We start from the raw sequence: 15200 nt of genomic DNA on the forward strand, positions 1-15200 counted from the left end.
ATATTTTACAGAATGAGCTAGAGCATGATACATGAAACATAATGACCCTGCTGAAACTCAGCCAAGTCAGCACAGCTACGCACTTAGACAGAGAAGACAACTAGTTAATCATCACCGAGCAAATTAGACAGAGCAAATTAGTTTGCTGAATTCCACAGCCTTAGCTACCAAAAAGAGGATATGCCACTAATTGGAATGAAAGAACACAAGGCATATATTATCTGTATAGAAAGAGGAGGCAAGATTTTAGCTTTGAATAGCTTCTACCAAAGCTTGAAGCCTAGGTTACATAAGTAAAACTGATGTATGTGAACATCTGTACATGAGTGCTCATGCACAGTTAAGTTGTAGCAACTTTCATATTGTCTTCTATCTTTACCTAATGAAGTTTGAAAATTTTTCCCTTGATTAATTCGTATTCTTTGAGAATACATGCACATACACACACTCACATACATACACACACACACACACAAATGAAAGAAAGTGTGATCCCTTTAACTGAAGATTAAAATAGACATTTAGTGTACTTTTTGTTGTATAGTATTAAGTTATTTTTCTTCTGAGAAGTATGTTGCTGTTGTATGCAAAATAAATATTTGGACTTAGTTTATCACTAGAGATTAATCTGAAATCATATTTTCTAGCCTTAATTAGCATTCATTTGCTTAATTGTCATTCTCAGCCCCATCATTTCCATTTTTCACTAACTTGAACAATGCTATCTTCTGCTGTTTGCACTTTAATTTAAATTTCTATTAAGGTTTATGAACAGTAATAAGGTCCTGTTTGAATATTCATTAGTTCTGAATTGTGAGCAATGAAAAGGTGCTGTCTTTTCCTTAATGAAACTGGCACAGCATGGGACTGATCAGTTGTGACATTTGATTTGAGGCATCCAGTGAATTTTCTCATTGTTTATTGACACATCTTGTCCAAACAGCTCCCTCGCAAGTGAGCGGAGTAATGAAGGAGAGAGTGCTGCAGCGGAGTGTTGAGCTTTCCTGGCAGGAACCAGAGCATCCCAATGGAGTCATCACGGAATATGAAATCAAGTATTACGAGAAGGTAAGTGCTGAGTGCAGCTGAAATGTACAACAGTTTTCTGTGTGTCTCGTGTTGTCCTGGCATTGTGCACTAGCGCAGGTCATTGTGCCAATTATTTGGAAATATTTCAAAGTTTGCATTTAATTTTAGCCATCTTTTCATAACCATCTCCCTGAATCGGTGGTTCACCATTAAAATCACAATTTCTGCATTACCCAAATGAAAATATTTCATTTTTGTTGTATTTACTTATTAAGTTTTGATATCACGGTAATTAGATGTAGGATGATTTAGTACCACAGACACAACATGGTCCAATGCATTGTGAAAAGTGTCTCTTTTGTATATATGTTTGAGCCCTGATTGCTCATCTAATTTATTTGGCTTCAGTGATAAGGGTGATGCCCTCATATAATTTTGTAATTTAATAAGCAAGCATACATATTTTACATAATAAAGGTACAGTATTTTCTAGACTTAAGAAGCAGATGATGTTATTTCACTTTACATTCTTCCTGAAATTTACTTCATATGTATTATACTAATCATTTCTAACACCCCTCCCTCCATGTAAAACAGTATGGCTAGAACAAAAGTGCTGGCCCTTCTGTTCTCCTTATATGGTTAAGTTTTAGTAGTAGTGATAAATCTGAGTATATGAATATAGCTATGTCTCATTCGGCAAGAAAGAGAAAAATACATAAAACCTGCTCACAAATTATTATCAAGGTTTCACCTCACAAAAAATCCTTGTTCAAAGTTTGAAACATGGAAAATATTACCATTGTGACAGCAATTGTAATAATAAAGATTACTAGCATTGACTTAACTGAGTTATCTGGTGTTCTGTGATGCACAAATTAATTTTAATTATTTAAACAAGATTATAAAATATAGACCTAAAGCTTTGGAAAAACTTTGAGATAGAGTTGACTTAGTTGAATAAATTGAAGTGTATACAATTAATTGATATTAGGTACATTTTTTTCCTTTGAAGAAAAAAAATTTTTAAATAAGGTAATTTTTATTGTTCACATTTAAAATATGTGTGCTTATTATTTCCATGATGAACTTATGTCTTCCTGGACTAAGCTGCATTTTTATGCCTGATTTTTATGCCAAGGAATACGTTTCTTGTCCCATCAAATGTGTTTTAAAGGAGATCGTTGGTTTTAACACTTTTTTTGTTACAGCTGTTTTCCAGTGAGACCTAACAGTTATAGTCCTTCATGAAATTGTATCAGATTGCAAAGGCAATAAAATACCTTTTAAAAATAAATAAACAAAAGGTGGCAAGAGTAAACTTTCACACGATAAAAATCTGAAATATTTTCAGAATCTCTACTCTTAATTACTATTTCACATGGCAGAGATAGAATGTACCTACATTCAGTGAATTTGGAAATTAGGCAATTAATACAAAAAAGTATTAATATTGCTAGTATTGCAATTATGCAAGCATATGGTCCACATATATTTATGTCATCTAGTTAGTATGAGTTATTCCTAGTGCTTTTATTTGAGATACATATAATGCCAACCATCACTTTCATAAATGATTGTAATCATGAACATATAGATCACTTTCATTAAATTCAGTTCAAGCATATATTTATTTATATTTTTGCAAATAGCATTTGGAACGTAAATCAAACAGACTGATATTTTCAGATTTCAAAACATTAATTTCTAGATAGGGTTTAGCACAGGTGTCTATTACAAAGTAAATAAGTAACTACCCAAAATTTTATAAGAATTCTTAACCTATAAAATTCACATCAATGAAAGTTCAAATTTATTCATTTAAATATTATTTTGATCAGTTTTTATATGCTTGAATTATTTAATTCTTAGTCTTATCATATGTATGTACATAAAAATGTGTTTGATGCTTATGAGATAAAGGTAGAAAGCTGTAACTATTATGTTAATAAACTCTGCAAGCCTCATTTTTATATCTGAAAACTAAGAAAGTAGAATTAAAACACTATCAAATCATAAATCAAGTAATATCTTACTTTCATTTTGGTAAATGTTGTTAAAATACTCCATTATGTACTACTTTACAGAAGTGTTTTTTTTTCTGTGAGAAATGCAGTTTTATTGAATATAATTGTTGTCATTATAGTGGTGGTTTTAACTAAGTTTCTTGACTTAATAACTATCTTAATTTCTAGCATGTGGCCTTTTGCTTGCTAAATAACATGCAGGAAAATTGTAGATTATTATATCATGATAGCAAGACATCTGCTAAACCAAAGATGTTACAAATGCACCCACATTTTGATCAGTAAAGCAGTTGATTATATTTCAGCTATAAAGTTTGCTACACTGCCCTGTCCCAACAAAGCAAAATCTCACATTATTGTTGTCTTAAATTTTTTTCTCTTTGAAATGTATAGAACATAAAAGCATGTTTTTCACATTTACATTTGATATTTTAGAAACAGCTCAGTTGTTATATTCCACAAGGTGCAGTGCAGCTCTATAAAAACAATGCAGCAAATTGAAATAAGTGGCAAGAATTGGCTGTCAAATTATTTTGTTGCAACCACAATTAAATATTTCTTGCAAATATTGTTCCTAGGATCAAAGGGAAAGGACCTACTCTACATTAAAAACCAAGTCCACCTCAGCCTCCATCAATAATCTGAAACCAGGAACAGTGTATGTTTTCCAGATCCGGGCTTTTACTGCTGCTGGCTATGGAAATTACAGTCCCAGACTTGATGTTGCTACGCTAGAGGAAGCTACAGGTAAAATGTTTGAAGGTAATTACCACCTTTGGCTTGGATTTTTACTCATGATAACGGTAACTTTTGTTTTTATTTTTCAGTATTGAAGGTGATGATTTGCATTCAGACAATTTTTGTTTAAGAAGATAAGTATATACACACATATACAGAACTTTATAAAGATCATTCAGGATAATAATCTTAAACTCACTAGGCTTTTCCAGAAATTTTAGAACCTTATGATGAAAGTTAGTCTCTTTAACATATATTGCAGTTATTTATTTATTTACTTATTTTGTTTTGGTGGGACTGGGATTTGAACTCAAGGCTTCTTGGTTGCAAAGCATTCGCTCTACCACTTGAGCTATGACTCCAGTCCATTTTGCTCTGGTTATTTTGGAGATGGGTCTCATGAACTATTTGCACAGGCTGTCCTTGAGCCATGATCTTCCTGATCTCAGCCTCCCAAGTAGCTACAATTACAGGTGTGAGACACCATCAGGGATTCATATAATTTGTGTCTTTACACAAGACATTTTTCTTTTTTGTTGCAATACTGGGATTTGAACTCAGGGCCTCATGCTTACTAGGCAGGTGCTCTGCCACTTGAGCCACTCCACCAGTCCCTTTTTGTGTTGAGAATTTTTAAGATAGAGAGTCTACCTTTCATTTTGCCCTAGATAGCCTTGAACTATGATCCTCCTGATCACTTCCTCTTGAATAGCTAAAATTACAGGTATGAGCCTTGGGCACCTGGATGACACACCACATTTTTGTAGTCTTCAAAACGATGTTAGTTTGTGTCCATCAAAGGTTCTCTTCCATAGAATCCCTCACTTGGGACCAGAATTTACAGAGAGGTGAGCAAGAGAAAGATAATCACGAGCCTGTGTTAATTTCAGCCACTTGCTCTTCAGCAATGATTTCAAAAATTGGAGTTTGGGGAGATCTTAGGACTTGTATTTCTTTTATTTGGAGCATTTACTTTTTTTCATTTTTTTTAAAGTATTTTAGGCATGCTAAAGAATATATTTAAAGTATACATGAAATATAAAAGAAGTAATGAGACTAGTGTTTCCGTAACTACAACTCAGCTTTACCAGATGTGGTTGAAGATCTTTCACAATTTCATTTATGTTTTTGTGGTACTAGGATTTGTATTCAAAGCCTCATACTTGCAAGGTAGCTGCTTTACCATTTGAGTCATATCATAAGCTCTTGCTTATGTTTTATATTGGAAAAATTTTATCATGGCAAAGATTAATAAATTCATTGTGTAACAAATAAGCAAGTGTGTCTTGAAATGAGTGTCCCCTTCTTCTCTCAGTAGAAGTACAGAATGCATTGAGTACCACTGTGGATGGCTCTTCAGCGGGCCTGAGGTTTCAGTGTGCCTTTCTTTACTTGGGATTTATTTTTTATTCCTCCTGATGTTACTGCTCAGACAGAAGGTTCACCAGGCTGTTATTTATTTAATTATCTCCTTACTGGTCTAGTGTTCTATAAAATTCTAAATGAAAGTGAGTAGAAAAATATTATATAATTTTCTTTCCTCACTTTAAAAAATTTTTTTTTAATTAAATCAATATAATTTTGATCAAATATTATGACTTCAGAGAGAGATTTTTATAGACTTTTAAAAGGAAGAATAAATTTATAAATATCCTTTGCACTAATAAATATTTGTTAAATTTGATAACCATACTTTTATTTTAAAATATTTTAATTTTTTATCAACTCTAAGTGATAAAATACATGTTTAAAAATGTGAAATATAAATCATTTGTATGGCATTGTTGTATAAAGATAACAATTGTAAAAGTTGTTTCATAATTTGTTGTGAACATAATGCCATTATTTTAAATGGCCCTCAAAATACTATTAAATCATTTTAAGTAAACATTTCAACATTTAAACATTTTAGTGATTTAGTATAAAAAATACACTGTAGTACTTTTCAACTTAGACCAGTCTCCTGTGGTCTGATTTCTAATGTAGCAAGACATTTGAAGGGAATCAGTAACCAGTGTTAGAGATGAATCAACAAGGGTTGTAACACATGTGTACACAAAAGCAATGCTAGGAATCTCTCTGTATAGCTATCCTTAACTCAACTAACAAAAACACTTTGTCTTCCTTATTATGCTTATGTCTTTTCTTGAACAAAATTAGAGGTGAGGGCAGAACAGGTTCTGCCTGGAAGTGAGGAGGGAAAGCGAGAAGAGGTTGGAGGAGGGGGTTGGCAGGGGGAGAAATGACCCAAACAATGTATGCACATGGGAATAAATGAATAATTTTTAAAAATGAAATTATAGTGTAAAGTTAAATTATAAATATCAATTATTTCCCTCACATTCCTAAACATTGCCTACATTTAGCTTAATATCTTTAGTTTTGAGAACTTTCAAAATGATGTTTTGTTTTTTCCTGGCATTGTAAATTGAGAAAATTGGGATAAACAATTATTAATTGAGTATTAAGATTCATAAATATGATTTCCATTACTTAAAAAAAGAAAGCAAGGCTCAAAAATTAAATCAAAAGAGGAAAACTTGGACAATCACATGAAATTAAGGTTAAAAATAGATTTTGCACAGAAAGAAAGTGATTATTTTTGTTTTCAGCATATTTGCCTCCCACTAGAATTTGAAGTTAATGAAAGAAGGATCTATGTTTTGAAGCTACTGTCTTGCCATAGGTAATGAATAAGTAACACTCATCAATACAGAACAGATTACCATGATTATTCAATGGTAACAGAGAGATGCCTGCTTTCAAATCTCACCTCAGCCATGTGCAATTACAGGACTTGGGATGTGCTAACTCTGTGTACTCCTATTGCTGGAATAGTGGTACCCAGCTCACAGGATATTTTGAGGATTACATAATCTGATACAAAGAGCCAAGCTTAGTGCTTACTACAAAAAGTCTTAGTACAAAGAGGTCATTATTTAGTACACTCATTTGCAAACACTTTGGAAATATTTGACTACTAAAAAATATTAAGGAGTCCCCAAATTTTATTTTTGTGAGTTTATCTATCAATATTTTCCATATTAATAATGAAAACACAAAACTCACCAAGACCATCTTTTTTTAGCCAACAGTGTGATAGTGTTGTCTTGTTGTGTAGCTTCTGGAAATCTCAACAGTACTCTTGCACGTAAGTGAGAGTACAAAGGGCAAATAATGTCTTCACATTTTGACCTTGCTGATTTCCTGGAAAGTTCTTGAGGACCCTCAGTGATTTCTAGCGCTGTGGTAAAAATTAAGTACACACAGAGATGCAAGAAATAGTCGATGCTCAATTTAAAGCTATGTGAAAAGAGATAAGTTCACAAATTCTGGCCATACAATTAAGCACATGGCCCAGTATTATAAGCATGCCAGTGAGTGAGAAATACACTTTGCTCAGAAGCAGGGTAGGAGGGTAGATTCTCCCCAGAAGTCACTGAAGCACTGTTTCTCATCCTTTGCACATACATTCTGAAATCCCCTTTTATATAGTCAGTCTACTGTTTTTTCAATTTTTAAACAATGATGTTCTTTACAAATTACTCTTAAAATTTATTACTCATGAAATAGATGAAAATATTGACCATAAATGTTAACTATGGGAAGATTAAAGTCAGACCCTATAAATACATAAAAATACTCACAAATTCACCATCAACTGAGTTCGGTTTTCTCCTGGGAGCTCTGTTTCTGAAGCTAAACGAAGAACTGAGCCAGACAAGAAGAGAATTAGACTCATGGGAGGCACTGATTGAATGGAAAGAATTTTTTCCTTCCTGATGAGTAGAACTATGCCATTTTTTTCCTGTCAACATATATTAAAAAGGCAGATAGAAATAAACAACAAAAAACCCACCCAAATCAACCAAGTAAATATTTGAGGTCATATTTTCTCTGTTGCATACCTATTAGACTATAACTCAAAAATTAAAATCTTGGAAGCTGCTCGGTTCTTTTTTTAACTGTGTTTACTTCCCTAAGGGAGCAAATCAGCAGGTGATAAGATAGGGGGTGCTATAGTATCTCTGTTCAGAAATTGTCAGACCAGATGATTTTACTGTTTTTCAGTGTAGGAGCTATCTCATTAGCATAGATATCCAGAATTAAGAGATAAGTTGCTGAAAGGAGACAACAGGGATAAAATAAAGGCCAATACATACATACATACATATATACATACATATATATATATAGAGAGAGAGAGAGAGAGGGAGGGAAGGAGAGGGAAAGAGAGAGAAAGAGAGGGGGAAGAGAGAAAGAGAGAGAGAGGGAGGGAGAGAGAGAGAGAGAGGGAGGGAGGGAAGGAGAGGGAAAGAGAGAGAAAGAGAGGGGGAAGAGAGAAAGAGAGAAAGGGAGGGAGAGAGAGAGAGAGAGAGAGAGAGAGAGAGTACTCTGCCTACTCTACCACATACTATTTCCTACTCTAGAGACCCAGTCCCTTGCCACCAACAAGAAGGAATAGAATTTTCCATCCTGCCTTAACTTATAGACTGTAATTGTTGATTGTTTCAGAAGTAAGCAAACTGTATGACTGTACCATGTTTTGCAGCTGATTCACTTATTGGAATGTACATTTTCATTTTCATTGTCCTGTGTACCTTGATTATTTTACCAAGTATACTAGGTATTGAAAATACAATACTATGGGGGAAAAGACAATTGTGAATTACAATATAAGGAAAACTTAACTAATTTGGAAAAGTGGAATTGATAAGTTCATGTTACTTTGAATTCTTATAAGTCATAGGTAGTTTGAAAGGACATGGAAACATCTACTTGTTCACAAAGAGACTTAGAAAAGTCTACCTCAGCTTGCATTAGTAAGCACAGAAGAATCACTTAGTCTTGTACAGGAAAAGTCTATAATTAGATAATGATAAGCTGTTTTTTAGTACGTGTAGAAAGTTTACTCTTTTGTAAATATGCTATCCCCTCTGTAATCTTCCTTAAAATGAACAACTAAACGTTTCTTTAAATTTACATGGTTACTATTTATTGAACATATTTAAAATTAAGAATGAAGTAAATAAATTAAATATCTCTCATTTAATCTCCCCCCGTTCTTGCATAGTTCTGAGTGTTTCTAAGCCTATCTGTTCTGTTTACAGCTACAGCTGTCTCCAGTGAGCAGAATCCTGTTATTATAATTGCCGTGGTAGCTGTGGCGGGGACCATCATCCTGGTTTTCATGGTCTTTGGCTTCATCATTGGAAGAAGGTAGAACATAATGCACGAAATATATGGATTTTCAAAACTGTTTCAGACTCATACTGATTTAATATATTAGCAATTTAAACATTAAATGCAAGCATTCATTATTTGATATAAAACTTTAAGGGTCAATATGTTTTATTCTCCTCAAATCAGAATATAGTATGAATTTGATCACTGCCTTGAGTTTAAGGAGAATGAGCACTATAATTTCCATTGGTTGAATTTTTATTGGTTATTTTCAGAATTACATTTTCATAATAAACATGTGTGATAACTGGGATAAGATTTACTCTTTTATTTTTTTTTTAAAGTCTGTGGACCTTTTTTTAAATATGGGGTTTTTTACAAGAAAAATTTGTAAGCATTGAAAATTGTTCCTATTGCATTGTCAGACACAAAGATTCCATGTTCTGAGCATATTTTAAATAATGTGAATTGTTATATTATTATTGTTTTCATAAATATGTACAAAATGTTTGTATTTGTTTTATAGCTCTAGCTAGTATGTTGCTAAGTAACATGGTAAATTATACTGAATGTTAAACGTATAATGTAAGATCATTGATTAAAATTGACACTAATTTGCCTTTTTTTCTAGGCACTGTGGTTATAGCAAAGCTGACCAAGAAGGGGATGAAGAACTTTACTTTCATTGTAAGTGTTTGGTTTTTCTTTATTATTATATACCCCAATTACTGCCACAATGTGGTTGTCAGTATTGGCATGAACAAATTCCAAATGCATCATTGCTTGAAATTATATAATGAATTCAAAATGTTGCTTTAAAGCATTTGAGTAAGAAATTTAGAATGAAAAATCATATGATGTGAATTCAAAAATAAGATATGTTCAGAAGTGTAATATAACCACAGAATATTCAGCTGTATTTGCATCAAAATTTTTCCTATTATAAACTTTGCCCAAGTTTTTCTTATTCTAGTAACAATCCATTACATGTTTCACGTTCCCTGTTTCTGGTTAGAAGGTATCATTTCAAGTTAAAAAGCTAGGTCTTTTTATCCCTTTCAATAAGTATGCTGCCATACCCTAAATTACTTATCACTGATAAGTATTTCATGGGATATAAATGTTATAACAATATTCGGTCCTCTGATGGTTACCCATGGATGTGAGTTACCTGATGTTTAAAAGTCCATGTTAGAAATCATATTCTGAAAAAAAGTAAGATTCCGAAGAAAATACATGCCTATATGCATTAATCTTATTCTTGTTGCAAAGCACATGGCAAATGAGAATGTGAGCCATCAGAGTAGAGGTAGTTACTTCATACAAGCCAAATCAGACCTTAATAATGGAAGGATTTCTGTTTCAATAATGCCAAATTCACTCTTCCTATTTTTAATCTTTTAAAATACTAAAAGCCAATTTATTCATTCTTTTTCTTAGTAGCTATAAATTTTACAAAATTTTCTCATTCATAGATAAATTTCCTATAAATGCTATATGAATTATATCATTTATTATGTACCTGTTCAGATCTTTATGTCAATTCTAAGACGATATTATCATGTACCCATCTTAAAGATACAAAAGTATTTCAACATCAATCAAGAATGTGTAGCCATTTTAGAATACTTTCATAATTCTTAAAAAAATCGAATAAAAATATGGTACACAAATTGTACCATTTATGATGGTGTTAGCACTCAGAAGGGTGAGGCAGGATGATTGCTAATGTGTCTGGGCTACATTGTAAGACCCTATCTCTAATAAATAAATAAATACACACAGTGAATGCTCCTATTATCATTACTAAATTTTTTCAGTGTTTTTTGAACCAATACTTTGACTTTAAATTTTTGAGAGGTAATTTTACCTAGTACAGATCTAAATTGAATAAAAAATATTAGAGTTTTAACCACTAAAAGAAAAAGGAACACATGAAGTGCTCTAAATTTCTAAAATAAAAGGAGAGGTAGCTTTTATCATGAGGTTTAAAATTACAAGACTCTCACTTTGGTGGACCCCTTTCCAAACCTTTGGAGCTCTTAGCAATTTTGCATTTGTATTCTTTTCCTTAAAGGGGATCACCTAAATTGTATACAATTCAATTCTCACAAAACTTGAATCTAACCTTGATTATGACTGAATACATGTGATTTTGCTACCTCACCTCAGATTATTTGCTATGCTCCCACTATGGGAACTTCCTTTTATTAACTCAGCAGTCTTTATCTCTTGGTAGTTAGAGCACCAGAGTCAGTTCACAGGTAGAAGACATACAGAAAAAGTGGTGGTTACATTTTTTTTCTCTTTCATAACAACAAAGAATATTTTTAACACTTCCACAAACAGGAAGGAGAGGGTCTAAACTGAAATACCTAATTTTTTATTTTTAGTATAAAATGCATGCATAAAAAGGTAACATAAGATAGTATTTCCTAGAATCTCTGATACTACCCATATGTAAACAATTTAGTGGGACAGTTTTTAGTGTTACCATAATCATATTACTTTTCTTTCATGTATTGAGTACATCAGAGACATCCCCAAATTATCAAAAATGTTTTAGTTTATTTACTTTAACTTGTAAGTTAATGCACACTTTAAATTGAAACATGGCTTGTTTTGAAACTTATTAGATAGCCTTGTGGTTAATTGTCATCATTCAGCTTTAATATTTTGATTCCATTCACTTTTTCCACATTTTACATCTAAGTTTTAATCAGTAAAGTATATAGTTGGATGTCTTACTAAGATAAACAAGATAAGCTTGCTGTATATCAATAGTTTTCATCTCTGTGACAAAATATCTGTGGTGGTTTTAAAATACATAACATTCATGAGAAATGTAAATGAGGTTTTAAAACATAAAAAAATTTAAAAAAAGCTAACACTCAAATTGGGATAAGCAACAGACCAGAATATCCAGAAATTATGTCAACATTTTCTTTATTTTAAAACATTCACTCTTAAATGAATAATGAAATAAAGTGCACTTTACATCATGTTTCGTATAAAAAGATCTAGTCATTTGATGAGAATCAAGCATTTTATTTTACCTCATGGCTCCATCTAAAATACCTAAAGTACAGCACTGTGATCACCAGCTATTTACAACTTGGTGTCCTTTTTACTCCCTTAGTACATAGACAATTTTCCTATGTGCTAAGACACCATATCGAATTTTTACAAAAGGTTGAAAACAACCTTTTAACTAGCTTTTAGCGCACCGGATTTAATAGACTGTCCGGTCATTTGTAACAGGCGCTCTCAACTCTCTGTGTCCCCATGTGTTGTGTGTGAAGATACAAACACAATGGAGGGATTTAGTGAAGTAATCTCATTTACATTTTGTTTCCTCCTACCATTTCTTCTAACAATGTCTTGGAATCCAAGCTGGGCAGTATTTCATGTTTTTAATGCCAAAAGAGTTGTGGCCTGTCAAAATGTTTTATGACAGCTTGACTAAGGAACCATCAGAGACCCATTTTGACATGCAGAAGGCTACCTCCAATCTAGCTTCCTTATCAAAAACAAACACATGAAAGAAAGAAAAAATGAAAAGAAAGAAGATGGCTCTTTCTCCAACTGCCTGACAATCTAGGAGGTTAACCTATTGTTTTCTTCCCTTCTCTCTTTTTCTCTTTCCCCCCTCTTCCCTGTACTCCTTCTTCTCTCTTTTCTCTTTCTATCCCCTCTCTCTTTTCTTCTTGTGTTGTTTTTTTTTTCATGTTCAGCTTTAGTAACAAATGAACATCTGTCAGTTTTATAAACTGCAACAATAATTGTTTAAGACAATCAATTTTGGATAAACAATCAACAACAGCAGAATAAATCAAGATTTTTAAATCCCATTTTCCTTTATATATTCTGCTTTGTTTTGTTTGTTAATGTTTATTTTTAAAATATAATTTTACTTTAATGTGATGACATAAGCACAGTTAGGTTGCAGTGTAATATATAAGGAAATATATTGTTCTCCAAGTAGTAAGATTTAATGAAAAGATTGTTTGGTGGCTTTGTTAAAAAACAATAAAGATTTTTTAAGGATATAGTGTAATTTTCTTCATTGCATTAATATAACCAAATATATGCCTATCTCTCTTATCTTTGTCTTTAACCAAATGAATAGAGTTGGAATACATTATTGTAAATGAATTTGATATAAAGTTGACTTAGCATTTTCTGTTACCTGCATGCTTCTGGGTGCATTTGAACACTTTAACTTTTAAGATGATTCTATGTTGTTTGAATTTTGACTACCTTTTGTAAGGCGTATTGGCTACCTCTTCATAGCAGTTAAGATCTTCCAAAGCCTTATAATTGAAAGTTCATATAAACCATTCTTCTTTCAAATTGCTGTCATACTTGGTTAACAGATCCCAGGAATATTGTAAATTTTCTAACTTTATTCTGCACTTTGTATATTTGGCCTCTATTGCCCTTCAAGGTGAAGATGAAACTATGTCTATAGTATATTTCTCTTTGATTTTGTGATAGCAGTCCCTCACATCTTGTGTTAATTTTATGTACATGTCAACAGTGGTTGGTCTTTAAAAATAAATCAAAAGAATAAGTAAGATGTCTAAATGTTTTTAATATTGCTGTCAGTGTAGTAGTCTACCTGTAAATGAAATGTCTTCTTCTCCCAGTGTATTAATATGATTGATTGACTGACTGATAGACTTACAAATGTGTTTCCAAGTCCATTCCAACCTCAATATGGCTTGAGCTATGCCATGATAGTACTGAATTTAATTAAACCTCCAGTCTGATAGGCATGTCAGAAATTTGGTGGATGTCTTTTGTTGATTTACTGGAAAAGCAATTCAGTTAGTAACCTATGAGCTGGATCCTATGTTACCTATAGAAGCTTGCAGATAATATCTATACGCCAGCAGACTGAAGTAGTCTGTTAAAACTGCTGTGAATCAGGTGATGTGGAAGCAAGTTCACTGTTCCAAGGAGCACTCTGCATAATGAAATTCCTGGGCTGACTGCACAATAAGTGCTTTACTTCATCACAGTCATGCTTTCTTACATCATTACAGTTAAATTTCCAGGCACCAAAACCTACATTGACCCTGAAACCTATGAGGACCCAAATAGAGCTGTCCATCAATTCGCCAAGGAGCTAGATGCCTCCTGTATTAAAATTGAACGTGTGATTGGTGCAGGTAAGGCTATTGTAGCTTCCTTTATCAGCTATTCCATTTACCAAGATCAAAAGTCATATATCATAATGACAGGCAAATAATTATACCCTCAAGTTTAGAACTTTTGCGTTTATCTGAACTATTGACAGCAATGAGGCTATACTTGTTTATGAAATCTTAAGAAAAAAAATTAAAAGGAAGTTTTTGGCACATAGAATCTATATATGTTTGATTTTCATTTTAAAGATACTATTGTAAGTTATTTCATCATAGCTTCTGCTTGTTATTCAAGAAGTGACTTAGTATTTTTAAAATGTCTGAGTTTCCTGGATTTTGTGAAATATATGTATTTCTACTCACATGATTTAATATCTTCTTGAAAGCTTTAGTTTTTATCTTTTATTTATATTATTAGGTATTAGTCATTACAGTATTTAAGTTAATATAGAAAATTAATGTGTGTGAATTATTTTAATGAAAATTTACTTTCTAGGTACTTTCTTAATAATTATATATTTTTGGATCCAATTATCTTAAAATCTACCAGGTATAATAGATAAAAATTACAGACTTTTAAATTTTAATGAATAATTTTCTTCTCAAGTTTTAAAAGAAGTAACAATGTTCAGAATTTACTAATGTGTCCTTATGCAATCTTTTTTTTTCTTTTATTATTCATACGTGCATACAAGGCTTGGTTCATTTCTCCCCCCTGCCCCCACCCCCCTCCCTTACCACCCACTCCACCCCCTCCCTCTCCCCACTACCCCCTCAATACCCAGCAGAAACTATGTTGCCCTTATTTCTAATTTTGTTGTAGAGAGAGTATAAGCAATAACAGGAAGGGACAAGGGTTTTTGCTGGTTGAGATAAGGATAGCTATACAGGGTATTGACTCACATTGATTTCCTGTGCGTGGGTGTTACCTTCTAGGTTAATTCTTTTTGATCTAACTTTTTCTCTAGTACCTGTTCCCCTTTTCCTATTGGCCTCAGTTGCATTTAAGGTATCTGCTTTAGTTTCTCTGCGTTAAGGGCAACAAATGCTAGCTAATTTTTTAGGTGTCTTA

At 32.5% G+C, this 15200-nt stretch overlaps 1 protein-coding gene across 6 annotated transcripts in view; it reads left to right on the forward strand.

Moving 5' to 3' along the window:
* Positions 1–15200, forward strand: part of Epha7 (EPH receptor A7) — a 161925-nt gene that overhangs the window by 129391 nt on the left and 17334 nt on the right. The window contains exons 6-10 of one of the 6 annotated variants that reach the window (XM_074077998.1): positions 944–1068; positions 3635–3818; positions 8906–9014; positions 9610–9665; positions 14039–14152. In XM_074077998.1, the coding sequence (XP_073934099.1) occupies positions 944–1068; positions 3635–3818; positions 8906–9014; positions 9610–9665; positions 14039–14152 (588 nt within the window). Of the gene's footprint in view, positions 1–943; positions 1069–3634; positions 3819–8905; positions 9015–9609; positions 9666–12712; positions 13971–14026; positions 14153–15200 lie in introns of those variants that run through there. The other 5 variants (XM_074078007.1, XM_074077994.1, XM_074078017.1 and 2 more) reach the window with 5 other exon arrangements.

Source organism: Castor canadensis, chromosome 1 (genome assembly GCF_047511655.1).
Source record: "Castor canadensis chromosome 1, mCasCan1.hap1v2, whole genome shotgun sequence".
In the NCBI taxonomy this organism is placed as follows: Eukaryota; Metazoa; Chordata; class Mammalia; order Rodentia; family Castoridae; genus Castor; species Castor canadensis.